This window comes from Chamaea fasciata, unplaced genomic scaffold (genome assembly GCF_029207755.1).
Source record: "Chamaea fasciata isolate MVZ Bird 193981 ecotype frontalis unplaced genomic scaffold, bChaFas1.0.hap1 SCAF_4, whole genome shotgun sequence".
NCBI classification, from domain to species: domain Eukaryota; kingdom Metazoa; phylum Chordata; class Aves; order Passeriformes; family Sylviidae; genus Chamaea; species Chamaea fasciata.
In genome coordinates this window covers 8196823-8210899 of record NW_027094089.1, presented here as the reverse complement: position 1 = coordinate 8210899, position 14077 = coordinate 8196823, and the positions used below count along the sequence as shown (strand labels likewise).

Sequence of the window (14077 nt, the reverse complement as noted above, 5' to 3'; positions counted from 1 at the left end):
CATAATGTGTGATCCAAAGTTTTCCTAATAATGTTAAGCAACTATTTTTTTCATCATGCAAAAATGTCTAGAGTTGTCGGCATGTAATTAAGCTACAATTTCCTATCTTTAATTCTGTACAATTTTCCCATTTGTTGACAAATATTTCTTCACATATATCAACCTAATTAAACTTCCATTTCTCAACTCTTGAGGACTTCGGAAAACTGACTTTCTGAACTGTTCTGAAAAATGTGAAAGTAGTCAGTGCATATAAAATTATGTTTCACTGGAAGGGTGTGCACACAGTATTTTATTTCTGTAAAAGGAGTTTTAAAAGAAACATTTAAAAAAATTCTACTTACACGGGGATGTTTTCATAGGCATCTTCAAAGTTTTCCTGCAGAAGAAAAAAAAAGTTTCAATCTAATATGTATATGCTTTTATTACAGCAGAAATTTACCATTTCCAGATGTCAATTACTTCTGCAACAGACAGTAAATATCAGAATATTCACAGTCTACTGACTGTTCACTAAGCTTTCACTGCAAATCGTTATACAGAGAGATCTCCTACAGGCCTACTACATCAGACTACAGCTAAATTAAACCAAAGATCTTTTCCTTTTTAGATTCTAAACTTCCACAGTATGTGGAAGATATAGATCTACACAGATGTAGATCACAGAAGGCAATACAGGCTTATGCCTCAGGAGTTTGTGCAGCACTTGTGATGTGTTTGGGATGCACTAGCTGAACAGTATATCTACACATGAAACAAAAGGTGTTCTGTGCATACACCTAATTGGCAGGTTGGCCAGAGTACATACAAGAGGCCTGGAATGCATGACAGACAGCAAACACATACAACCAGCTCACACACTAAAAGCAGTTACACGAACAGCTTAGTCCAGAAACCTAGTTGTTGTTTCTTTCCACCTAGATACAAATCTCTTTCAACCTAGGTTCAAATTTCAAATTGAAATAAAGGAAGAAATGCACAAATGTAAAAATAAGCAGAAGAGCTCAGCTCAAAGATCATTTATTTCTGTATCCAGTTTCCAAAACTGGGCTCTAGGAGTGTGCAGCAAGGACAAAAGGGCAAACAGTCCTCCACCTCACACTTTCCAGCCTCTGGCAACTCTGGGAATTCCACATCTAAATACAGTTTGGCCATCTTGTGATTTTCATTAGATCTCTGTTCCAAAAACCAGTCTGATTTCCTCAATCACATGTAGACCTTGTTTTGTTCATGAGTTATAACACTAGTGAGGAATTTCAAGAGCCTGACAACCATTTCATGCAAAATAAGAATTTCTGTTTGAGCCCAGCTCCAGCTACCTTTGCTTAACAATCCCTAGCTTTATTTAATCAAAACCAGTAAAGAATCAGCTCGTACTTGCTCTTTCCTTTACACTTAAAATTTTGAAAGCTTTTGTTACATCATTCAACTCATCTCTCTTCTGAGCCAAAGACTGCTACCTTATTCAGTCACTCATCAAACAGAAACTATTTCCTACTTGTAACTGTGCTTTCTGCTCTTTCCTTAAGAAAAACTGGAAGCACGATGCAACAGATTTTTAGCATATACCAAGAAGATACCTGGAGGAGACTAACCCCCACTTCCGTACAGCCCTTTTCAGTTAGCTGTGGAGAGTCATAAGATCTTTCCAGAGTCTTTTTTTCTCCAGGTTAAACACCCTCAGCTCACTCAGCCCCTCCTCACAGGATTTGTGCTCCAGACCCTTCACCAAGTCCATTGTCCTTCTCTGGATGCTCCACAGCACCTCATTGTCTGTCTTGGAATGAGGGAACACAGAATTTCAAGACTGGCCTCAGCAGTGCCAAGTACAGAGGGAACTCAAAAGAACTCAGAAAAAGCCAATTAAATGATCTTCCTGATCTGAGGAGAACTGGCATTTCAAAAAGCTGAATAGAAACCAACAGGAACATCCTGAACAGAAATTCTGTTACCCATGTCTCATCCCAGAGATTGACAGAAGTCACAAGTCTCCTAATAAACTTTTTCTATAAAGACAACTGCCTCCTTGAGACATTTCTGGAGACAAGAGAAGAAATTCTGAGGAATAAACAAGCAAAACACAGCTTTTAGGGCACAATTCCATTTCTCCTAAGAGAACAAACTTGAAAAGCAAAAGCCGAGGTACGTTTAACTGTCAGGTACTTAATAAAGAATAATAACGACTGGAAGTTAACATGAAAAAAGTATCTGTGATGTGAACCTTTTGCAGGCTCTTTCAAGCCTTCATACAAGAACAGCACCTACATACAGGAAAAAACAGAGAGAGAATTTGAATTCTGTCTAGGTAAACAACTCCTTTACCTGGTGGCTTCTCAATTTTGATTCCTGCCATTCACAATGGACAAATGGCTGTCCAAACATTTAAAAGGATGAAGTATAACCTCAGTGTTTCTCCTCAAACACCAAGGCATAGGGAATAGCCACAGCCTTTCAAGGGACTCCTCACAAGTGCTACAAACAACATCATTGAAGACTGCTTCTATTCTAAAATAAATAAATAAATAAATAGACGAACAAACAAAAACAAAAACAAAAAAACACAACAAAACAAAATTTTAAAAAAACCCACCACCACCAACAAAAAAACCCAATCCATAGGTTTTTTCTCAAGTTTCCCATGTCTTCCTATTCCCACTGCATGGGTATTAGAAAGTATTCATATTAATTGTCTTGGTCCCATTTCCTCAGACTTACACAAGTTTGCAGTTGACTCTACAGACTCTCAGAAAAAAGCTGGAGGCAGTAGAAGAGATGCCCAACCATTTTCTATTCCATTCCATGCCCATTGCAACAAAAGGTGACACCAACCTAAGGTGTAAAGAAAAGGACTGCAACAGAGGTAACTAGAACAGCTCCTCCCCAATCAAGTCCTAGGAGTGACCACATTCCTACCAAAACCCAAGTCATTTAAAAAGTACTCAGAACATAATTCACTTTTTTCCCAGTAGTCTGGTAAAATCTACTTGTAAATTAAGCCTGTTCAACAACAACAAAAAAAAAATGAGTGAAGTGTTACATATAATACACAGCATCCTAAAGGCCTAAGGCCGTATTTAATATACAAGTGTGTACATGTACGCATATATGTCAATACAAAAAATAAAATCAAGTGATTGATAAAGTTTGTCTGTGCTTCAGAGTACAGAAGGAGACCAAATACACATTCTTGTGCAATTAAAGCCTAGTAAAGTTTCTATTTTCAAGTGCTCATTCCAGCACTGCAAGTTGCAAATGACACAGCTGAGATGCCACAACAGTTTCCAGAGATGTTCATTCATTTCAGTCTGCAGCAAAGCAGGCTATTTAATGCAAAGGAAGTGTTTTTACTTAGCACCAATGAAGGGCATTGTCAGGCATTCGCCATAGCAAGTTCCTTCAAGACCGAACGTGACCTCCACACTTCAGCACAGAACACCATTTCCATTATTTACATGGCTGAAGAGACCGAGATGGACACAGTCCTCCATTCATTTCCTTCACCTGATCCTGGTCTGTCCTGCAGCAGGTCCCAAAGTTCCTGCTCCAGGATGTCCTTGTTATAATGGTGTCCTGTCCACAGGACATGCATACAGCAGAAATCTTCTGGAAATATGAACTATAGTTAAATCCACAAAAAGGACAACCAGACCTTCTACTCAGACAAAGAAACATATGAACACACAGGCTAATACCAAGAGAAACAGTTTAACAACTATCTCTCAGTACAATGCTGATTAATGGTGCAATCCAAATTTTTATTGCACTTTTTCCAGAGCACACGTCCATCCAAGAATTTAAACCACATAAATATACGTAAAACTGCCACTAGATGGCATGACTCAGACATTTCCACAGATTTCAGGAAATCATTAGCACAAGATTAAGCAAACTAAAGCTGTCTCAAAATTATGTTTCTTGAATCTCACTCTTTTTTTTTTGTTTGTTTGATAATTGCGTTACTTCTTTAAACCTTTATGATTTATCCTTTCCAAAATGAAAGCAGGCTTAAAAACAATTAAGTTTACATAACTTAGAGATACTAATGTTTTGTGAAGCAAAGAAAGTCAAAGTCAGACAAAGATATAAATGGATACTGTGCTAATGGAGAAAAACAGAAGAGTTCCTGCACTCTAGCAATGAGAGCAGAAACTACTCATATCAGACACTGCAGCTCTCAAGCCTCACAAAAGCAGCATGTAAGGGGTGTTCTACAACTAATATAGGACATCTCTCAGGACCTACACTTCAGTTCTAATGCACTGGAAGAAAGAAGAAACATTGCTTATTAGAGATCCTAGCATCAAATGTGAACTCTACTTTCTTCCATATTCATCATAAATCAACTCTAAGGAAATTTCAGACTATGACTCCCATGACTCCCAAACTGCTGTTTAAGTTCACTTTATGTTTTATCAAGCTAAGTGTTTAAACACCACTCTTTTCCAAGTGAAGCAGGCTAATTTGATCAACCTAAACTATTCTTTAAACCATTCCTTTAAAATTCAGATTTATGACAAGATATGACTACCAAGCAGGGTATGAAGCATCTAGATCCTCCCCACTGAAAACAACATAACTTCAGAAAACTAAATCCAACAGTATCTAGATACGCCAGGAACAATTTAGAGTCCATACTGATTGCACTAAGGGAAAAAAAAACACCAAAAACATTATCTCAAAGTTATAAACATAACAGGAATAAGGCTCCTTATTAATACAACAGATAAATGAGATCACATAAAATAGTAATGAAATCCTACCAGAATTTAATATTATTGCTGTACCACATTACTTGTCCTTGCCACAGCTTTATTTTGTCAGTAGTAAATAAACGACAGCTTTAAGGTGACTTGAAAAACCCTAAACTTATCAGTAACACCTACCTTGGGAAGCCCACATATTAAGATATTGCAAAGCATGGGAATCTATGAAGACAGTCGCATATTTAGCAAGCACATGGATTTCAAGATGTTTTGTCAAAACGCCTGTTCAAGTATGGGTACATCTAACTACTTTTGTATGCTTTTGTAATTCAGTCCCACACCATCCTTCTCAAAAAAGAGACCTATGCTAGGTGAAAATGATACACAAGAAACCCAGCCTCTGGTCTCAGGCATGCTACCCTGCCTACTCACTGCCTGCAGCTGCCCATGGAAAGCTCAGTTACCAGTTTGGAAGTCAGTGACTGGATTCTACATAAAGGGAAAAAGGCTTCATTGAGAGGTCTAAAATATCTCTGCTGAAAAGGAAGGATAACACACCTTTCACTACGTTCACATTAAAATTATCATTCTGTTTGTGGATTCATCTCATGGAACTTAAGGGATTTTAAATAAATAAAACTTAGCTGACAAGCTCAGAAGCAGACTTCTAAAATCACAGGAGAGGCTTCCTATTAACCTTGGCTAAAATTGGCAGACTCAGCTGAAATAGCACTAGTATATATGTTGCATGTGAGATTATGAATTAACCTCTTTTCCCTTGGTAATACCGAACACAGGAAAAACGTACAACCATGGGAAGACAATGGGAGAGGTATAAGAAGAAACTGACCTGCAATGCTTATAATATGAACTGAGACTACAGAAGAAAGACCTCCCATATGGTCTTCATTTCAACAAGGAAATCAGTTTCTCAGCTTCTTTAAACCAGCAGTCACCACACACTTTTATTAACAAATGGAACAGATTATAAATATATACACCTTTTTCCCCCCCTTTTTCTGTTATGAAACTCTATGAATATTTTGTTTCTCCTTAGCCTCACCCAAGACTAAATTAAAAATGATTCAAAGAAACTGGTGGCTAAGAATTTTACATTTCGGGTCCACAGAAGTGATAACTTAAAATCACTGTGCATTTAAAACTTACCTAACATTACAGCAAAATGAAAGCTCCTTAGAATATTACTCAAGGATACCAAACAACAGCCTGCTGTCTCTCCCCTTAGTTGACTTGACTGAATTGAGAACTGCTAACAGAAGCTGGAAAGTAATAAAGAACAGAAACACAATCAGCAAAACTCCCAGAAGCACAAGTCAAGAAGACCCTTGCTCAGGTGAAGACCCGTCCCTGTGATTATGTAAGTTGTATGGAAATCACTAACTAAAACAGAGGGGCTGTACTTCAGTGATTGCTAGCATTGAACTCTGCGTGTAAATAACGGCCTGAGAAGTCTGGAAGGGCATGCTTGACTTGTGGAATGCCACTGAGCACCCAGGTTGGTGCAACTCTGAAATAAATAATCAATGTCTCTCTTGTCTAATTACTAGCTTGTTGCACATCAGTTACCAAAATACTAATCTATCAGCTACATACAAACTGCAGACAGGACTTGCACGAAGTAAAAAAAGAAAAGTAGCTCTGAGAACCTGACTTATGAAACATAGTCTGCTATGGACACCCCTCCAGAATATAAACAATCGGATGACAGTGTCACATAAGGACAGAATTTAGCTGTTGCTTAAATGGGCAGATGCATGAGAAAACACAACTCAGGACTGTGTATTTTCCCATATGTTAAGAAACAAAAATACCCAGCATTAGAGCAGGACCCAAAAGCTAATTTATCACCTATCTTCAGCTAATTCATAAAGTATTGATGTAAAGAATAAGTATTTTGATGAGCCAAATAAAATTTAGGTTTCATCTCAAAAAAATAAGATGCTTTTCACTTCCTAATATTTCTGTAGAACTGACAACACTCTGCATTATAAAGTGCTTAAAAATCCTAACTTTTTAGCTACTGCTTCATTAGACTTCATAGCAATATCTTACTGAAAAGAGCAGTCTATTCAACAAACCAGCAGACAAATAACATGGAAGTTAACCTGCATCTTTATGTTCACTGTCAAAAAAACCCCCAAAATAGGAGAGAAACATCCTTTCAATATTGTCTTGGCAGAGAAATGACTTGGGGAGCAGTGGAAGGAAAGATATCTCCAACTCTTCATCTCTGCCTCCTACACATGCTTTATGTGACACTTTGACACCAGATTCTGGTATTAACAATTAACAGCCTAGGAACAGAAAAACATGAATAACACCCAGTTCAAAGGGGAAGGAGATGATGAAGCTGTTACAAAACCAGAAAATTATTTCCCCTTCCCAGAGACAGAAATAGTCTTGAGGCAGGAAAAATGGAATGGAAATGCACAAGTTCTGCTCCACACAGTACAACCAACTTTCACATGAAAAGTAAAAAGTGAAACTCACTCCTCTGAAAGAAAAAATGCACATATTTCTGTGGTTACATATTATTTCAGATTTATTGGTTTGAACTATAAACTCATCCGCTTTTTAAAAATTCCCAAGATTATTTGCCTAAAATACTAGTGTTTTTCCAGAGAGCTGAGTGGACAGACAACAGTGGTTGCTTTGGAGAAGCTGTGTTTTCCACTGCAGATGAAGAACTTCTGTAGTCAGAAGCCAAAGATCAGATTTTGTAACTCAGACTTACTTATTCACTCTCATATAAATAGAACATGCAATATTCAAGACATGGTTGGGAGTCATACTTTAAAAAGCAAAAAACAACAACAAAGCAAACTAAAACCAAACCACAAAAACAAAACAAGATACCAAATATCACAACCCCAGAAATTGCAGACACCAAGAAGAAACAAGGGATTGGTAAGGTAGAATTCACTTTTGCTAGAAGTTAGGTTAACTAAAGAGCTGATGAACAATTAGGAATTAAAACAAATTTCAGTGTCACTTAGCAGAAAAATTAATGTCAGTAACCACAAGAACAAAGGTTTCTCCAGTAGTCTGGAAAGCAGTGGCCCGTTGATGCTGCGGGTCACCCAAAAATTTCCAGAAGATACAAGAAAATTAAATCTTAAAAAAACCAAAAACAAACAAACAAACAAAAAAACAACTACCCTCCACTTTTTACAGAAAACAGATATTTGCAATGGAAACAACTGCTATAAAAAAGAACAGCTAATCAACATGTTATAGAAAGTGGACAATTTCTACTCTGCCTTCAGCAGCAAGCAAGCCAGACAATTCTGAGATAGACATACTATATAAACCAGGACCAAGAACAAACCTCAGCCAAAGGAACTGCAGTCAGACATTGTCAGTCAGGCTGGTTGCATAACAGAGGCAGACTCAAGATGAAGGTTTTTCTTAACCTACTTGTAAGGACAGGGTACCTGGTAGTCACATTTTAATAAACTGACATCACTCTCACCTGCTGTGAACAATTGGATGAGCTTCTACTGTTTTAAACAGCACCTCTCCCTCATGACTGATAAGTGGAAATCAGCAGATTCAGTTACACACTCACCAAGTAAAGCATAACAACTACTTTAAATGACATGAAAATGGCTGCTGTCAACAGTTACCCATGCTTGGATTCATATCCAACAGGGTGACCATGAAAGCAGGATGGAGTTTCACTTAAAAGTTGGCTAAACACCAATATACCTTTCCTTACTGTTTATAGTGGCACCTTCTTGCTATTCAACCTGCAGTTGTTTCTGCACAAAGAGCACTTATAAGAGGCAGAAGAATACGTAGTAGCACAGAATTTCACAGCTGCAATAAAGCTCTGATCTTCCTAGCCGATCACCTTTCCTGTCTGTCTCACAAAAACCTGCTCAATCATCCCCAAGACCGAAGGAGCGTCATTGTAATTTCTATTCGTTTGAAAGTGGTATCAGAAAAAAAAAAAAAAAATCAAAATGCAACAGAACAAACAAACCACGTACTGAACCAGAAGTTCAACATTCAGGACACTTGCACCAAAGTACACTCCTCATAGAAAATCTCTACAAATATCACATATGACTGTTCTTGGTGAGTTTAATTATGCAAAACTGATTGCCGAGCAATCCAACACTGAAAGACAAATCCAAACAACCACCTTGTCTGGACACATCTTCCTTTTCCTATTGTAGGAAGAGAGATACGAGAAGAACGCAAAGGCAACTAAGGAGCCGAAGAAGACAGAAAGATACACAAGTATTCTTCTCTAAACAGATAATACACAAGGGAAAACACTGAGTTTGTCCTTCCTAGCCATTAGAAAGATTATTCAATCAAATTAATTCTTCTTGCAGCAGACAAACTTCTAAGTATTGCAAGAACTTTTCGTCAAGCTCATTAGTTTTTGTAAAATGTTCTGTAAAATCATCATTCAGTCATTCCACAGAAATTGCATAAAACCCCACTGAAATCAAAAAGAATTTTAGGATGCTATTTACTATGTTTATAAAGTTAGCAAGAGTTCTGCTACATCTTTCCAGTCCTAATAATTCCAACACCATAACCAGTAGGTACTGCTGTATTTTCCAGGACCCTGTTCATAAACATGGATGAGATACCACTGCTGAAAGACCAATCTGATAAAGAGTTTCCTACTTTCAGCCACACAGCTTAACAATAAACTTTTAGTAAACTTCTGTTGGTTTCCAAATAAGACTATTCAGTTACTATTTTTCATTCGGTACAAGAGGTAGACACAATGTCATTACAGAGACACAAACAGAGAGTACTTTCAGACACTAATTGAAGGTAGAGCAGCAGAAACAGAGTAAGTGTTTACTCTCTTAATGCGCTGTGGGCAGTCAAGGCATGAGCAAACTGAAAGCCGTTAGTCGCACAGCAACTCAAAAGAAAAAGCTTGGTCTTTCCTTATCTAGTAAGGTTAGTATTTCCCAGTCAGTGACTTATTATCTATTCTAGTTCAGAACTGTCTCTCTCTCATCAAGTTTAACTTTCCATGACTGGGTAACATTCACAGAAACTTCAGCTCAGTTTAGTCAAAGGAAGATCACTAGAGAGTTTGCTGATAACAAAATATCATTACTTCAAGAGATACAGTATCAGTAGATAAGCTAAGCTCGAGTCAACATAATGTAATAGATGCAGTGTATAAATTCGTCCATTAAAATTGTACGTGGTAAAATTATACATTGTAACTAAAACCTGGATTCTCAGTAGCAATCTGAGAGTCATTCAATTGTAAACAATGCGACAGCAGTTGCTGCATATTTAGCACTACAAGGTTCTATTTTATAGTGAAAAAAGCATTTTAAGTTACTTTTCTTAACTGGTTCATTTCCTTTAAAAGAAGATCTTGCTGCATTAATGGTAATTCAAACAACTCTAACTCTGATAGTTGTTCTTACTTCAGAACTTCCAAGTCTTTATATTTTCTGATCCATTAGCAGGACAAGTACTAACTGCAGTAACAGAAGAGACCTTTAGAAGTCAACATTATCTAGAGTTAAATGTGTCTGTAATACAAGATGAAAGCAGTGACTTTTGGCCAGAGCACAACTTGTCCTCTCTGTGCAAGATTGGCTTCCATCTCCTCTGGAAACCACTTTATTTTCATTACTTTCATTAACAGAAAAGCATTGTCTCAAGGTTGTGGCAATTTAACTTCATTACTACACTACTAGTATAAAATTAATTGATTATTAACTGATTTATACCTGCATTCTAGAGAGTTCGTTCTTTCACCAGAAAAAAAGCCAAACACCTAACACAGAAATACAGTGTCACATTCAGACCAAGTGTCACATTAAATTATGCTAAGCAGAATCAGATCTTGACTTAACCAGCCAGTAAGCTAAAGTGTTAGTTCTTCCTGGGATACTTACAGACAAAACCAAAAAGAATACATTCTCATCTGAAGTTACAATCATTCTTATCAAGAAAATAAAACAGAAAAACAAGTCACACAAAATTTCTTTAACATAAATAGTTAGCCTGTTAATGCCCCCTAAATTTTGGTAATGTGTCAAGTGTCCATAAAAGTCTACAGCTTTCCTTCTTCTCCCTCGACATCAATTCTTCATCCAGTCCATTCCCAAGCACACATGGGAATTCTTCAGATACTGCAGGACAGCTGCAGGATCCAGAGGAGAGACACCAGAGAGACTATACAGGTGCACAGAAAGCATCATGTGTTTCCCAGTTAGAAGTTGTAACATTTGACAGACATTGACAGACAGTCATAGTTCCACCTCCCAGTATGCACACCGCGCATTTAGCTTACTGACCTCATGGGGAATTTATAGCCTCTGAAAATTCTAGCTGGCATGTAATAACAAGGACAGGATGAACACACAGTTTATTACCAAATTAGTCAGTCCTTCTACCCAAAAGGGTTACTTTACCACAAAAGTAAGTCTACATTATGTCAGTGCCTCTAGGCAACTGCTCATGCACTAACACTCCCTCCTCCTCCTGCTCCTGAGTACTCATGGGCAACCAGAGCACTGTTTCCTCTACAGCAAGCAAATGTCCGTGGCTCTCGTGAGTCACACACTGCCAAAGGAAATCCTGCTCGACTACACCATGCCTCAGTCCAAAGCACTGAGCCTCCCTTTGCAAACTTCTTCTTTCCGCCAGCACCCAGAGACACAGCATTAAAAAAAGCCTCATGTTTGTTATAAATGATCAGAGCCAATTTCCAAAATCAAAGATTTATTTAACAAATTTGAAAAGCAATTTCGGGAAATGCCACAATAAAATCGGACAACATCAATCGAATGCTGGGTGGACAATCTGGGAGCAGCAAAGGGTGCGTCTCCAGAGAACTGCCCACAAATTCGGGGTCTCAGGGTAGGTGTTTTATACCATCTTTCTACCCTGAGGCGTAAACAAGACGGTAATAAAGAACCCGAAGAACATGACATCATGTACATAATACAATCATTGAAATGTCCGGTATCCAGCAAGGGATATCTGAAAGAGTTTCCTGAGAAATTGAAAAGATGTCTGAATGAAAAAGTCTCCGAATCTTCTGTCGGAAGGTTTCTGCCGCCCTCCGCCCAGATTGGTATCGAATCTCCTGATGAGCTGTGAAGATGTGGTCAGCCCATGATTAATGGGCCATTTCCCGGTTATCTCTCTGGCAGATGTCGAGGTAACACCTTTGGACTGTGAAAAGACTGTGGTATGCAAAGAGATGCCCTGGAACTGTTTCCAGGAATTCAGGGGTTTTTACATTCCACTGCAAAGTTTAATACACACAATTTTAATTCACGGATTTAATACTATGTATCTATTACATGTTACATGAGGTGTAGGGAACTTCTTTTATATTATAGAAAGGGAAGTATCAGACAGACAATTTTTCCAGGCTGCCAGGAAACTACTTATGTCATAGCTGATCTCTACCTATTGCAGGTATCCTTATCCACTTTCACTTTAGTGCACAGTCATTATATACCAGAACGGTTTTATCAATTTGTGGATACTATTACAAAAGTTTTTGAAATTTCACATGGATTTTTGAATTACTTCTTCAGACCATGCCAACACTTACCAAAGGTGGAGTGTTTTTTAACATTAGAAAGATACCATTTAGGCAAAATTCTAAAAGGATTAAAATCCAAGGTCAGTGGCTACCAGACCTCATATACATAAACTGAAGAGACCAAGCACTATGGTATGATTGACAAAGATACAAACCACAAAACTAGAAGAGAGTTTACCTTCCCAGCATAAAACTGCTTTATCTCATCTACAGCAAAGACCAGACCTAAAGCAAAGAAAAAGGATCAGACACAAAACTTTCAGTCAAGGACAAGAGGAGAATGTTTCAGAGACAACTGCGAAGGCAAGCCCTGTATCCTTGGTTGCCACCACAAGATGTAACCCCAGCTTCCCCTTCTTGCACTCCACCTGTCCTCGTAACACCAGAGGACTTCCACAAACATCAAACACAAACCAACACATTAAGTGGGTTTAAAAAATAAAAAAGAAACTAAGCCAAAATATTAGCTACTGGACGTTAGCTCTTTCCATTATGTCAGGTGACTTCCTTTCTCTACTCCACCAGAAGAACACACACACACACAGAGAAACACTGACAGGAATCCAAGGCAACTTTACAAATCCCACTGGCCAAGCCAAGGTGCTTTTTATAGAGAAACTAGCTAACACAGGACCACAAACTACATTCCATGTTGCAACTCAAAACTATTCAGAGAAAGTGCATTAGCCACTTCTACTGTGTAGTATTTCTCCCCATGACGTTTTCTTTACTATCCCCTCAGTTGTGCCCATGCACAGCTATGATGACACACTTGTAAGCTGAACATCTTGGCTGATACAGCATGAAACTCCCAATGCAAGGTACCATGAATGCAGAGCTGTATAGTAACTTCTTCTATCCAATAACTTCTTGCCTACTTTCCCTTAGAGACCAGACCTGAACATCCTCCTCTTCACTCATAGACATTACTATTTAAAATTACAAGTACTTTTTCAGTGCTCTAGAGTACAAATTCATGACAAGCACTAACTGAGAAAGCAGCAGAAGTGAATAAATACAGAGCATGACTTTCAGGAAGATCCTCCCACCTGGGACCTGATTTGTGACACTGACAAGACCCTATATTTCTGTTTCCAGTTCACAAAAAAGAACTAAGCTGGGAAATCTGCATTTAGTTTGCACTTCCACTCCAAACATAACTTAATGAACTCAACTGCTAAAAATCCCACCATTCAAATAAGTAAAATGGACTTGTAAACAGTCTACCATATTCTTTTTTCTTTAACCTGGATTTTAAGACTCCTTTGGTGTCACTTGCTGAGAAATATGTTCACTCTGAAGCTTAACTATACAACTTTGGCCGTCCCTTCAGCTCAGCATAACTTGAAATTACATAGTTCACATTTAGCAGAAGATACAGCACTTTGGCAAAGCATCAAACCAAGTATGTCATCTTCTGGAAGTGATGGGCCATGAGCTACCCCATATTTTCCAGAGCTATAACCGTATGTGGCGCTTTAATCCAAATAAAATTCCAAGACAGATACTGAGCTGCTACTGAACATCTCTTTCCCAAAGTTTTAAGAAAACTTTGCTTAAGCTCAGTAGACCACACCTTAACAGAACCAGCTACTTCAGTTGTGTCAAGTAGGACTATACAGGCAGGTACGTTTAACTGGATTTCCCAGAACTGCACACATTTTTCCTGCTAAGATTCTCCATCTGGACATGGCGGAGATTTAAATATTATTTAGCAATTTGCTTAAACCACAAAGTTTTACCTTAGTGTTCTTCCTCTGGTCCAAACCACACTCTTAAATTTAGGAAGATTGCTTTG

At 38.1% G+C, this 14077-nt stretch overlaps 1 protein-coding gene across 2 annotated transcripts in view; it reads right to left on the bottom strand.

Annotated features, from left to right (window-relative positions):
- TTC39B (tetratricopeptide repeat domain 39B) overlaps positions 1–14077 on the bottom strand; it is a 71956-nt gene that overhangs the window by 45403 nt on the left and 12476 nt on the right. For both annotated transcript variants that reach the window (XM_066180822.1, XM_066180823.1), the window contains exon 2: positions 345–379. In XM_066180822.1, coding sequence (XP_066036919.1) covers positions 345–379 — 35 coding nt within the window. The remainder of the gene's footprint in view (positions 1–344; positions 380–14077) is intronic.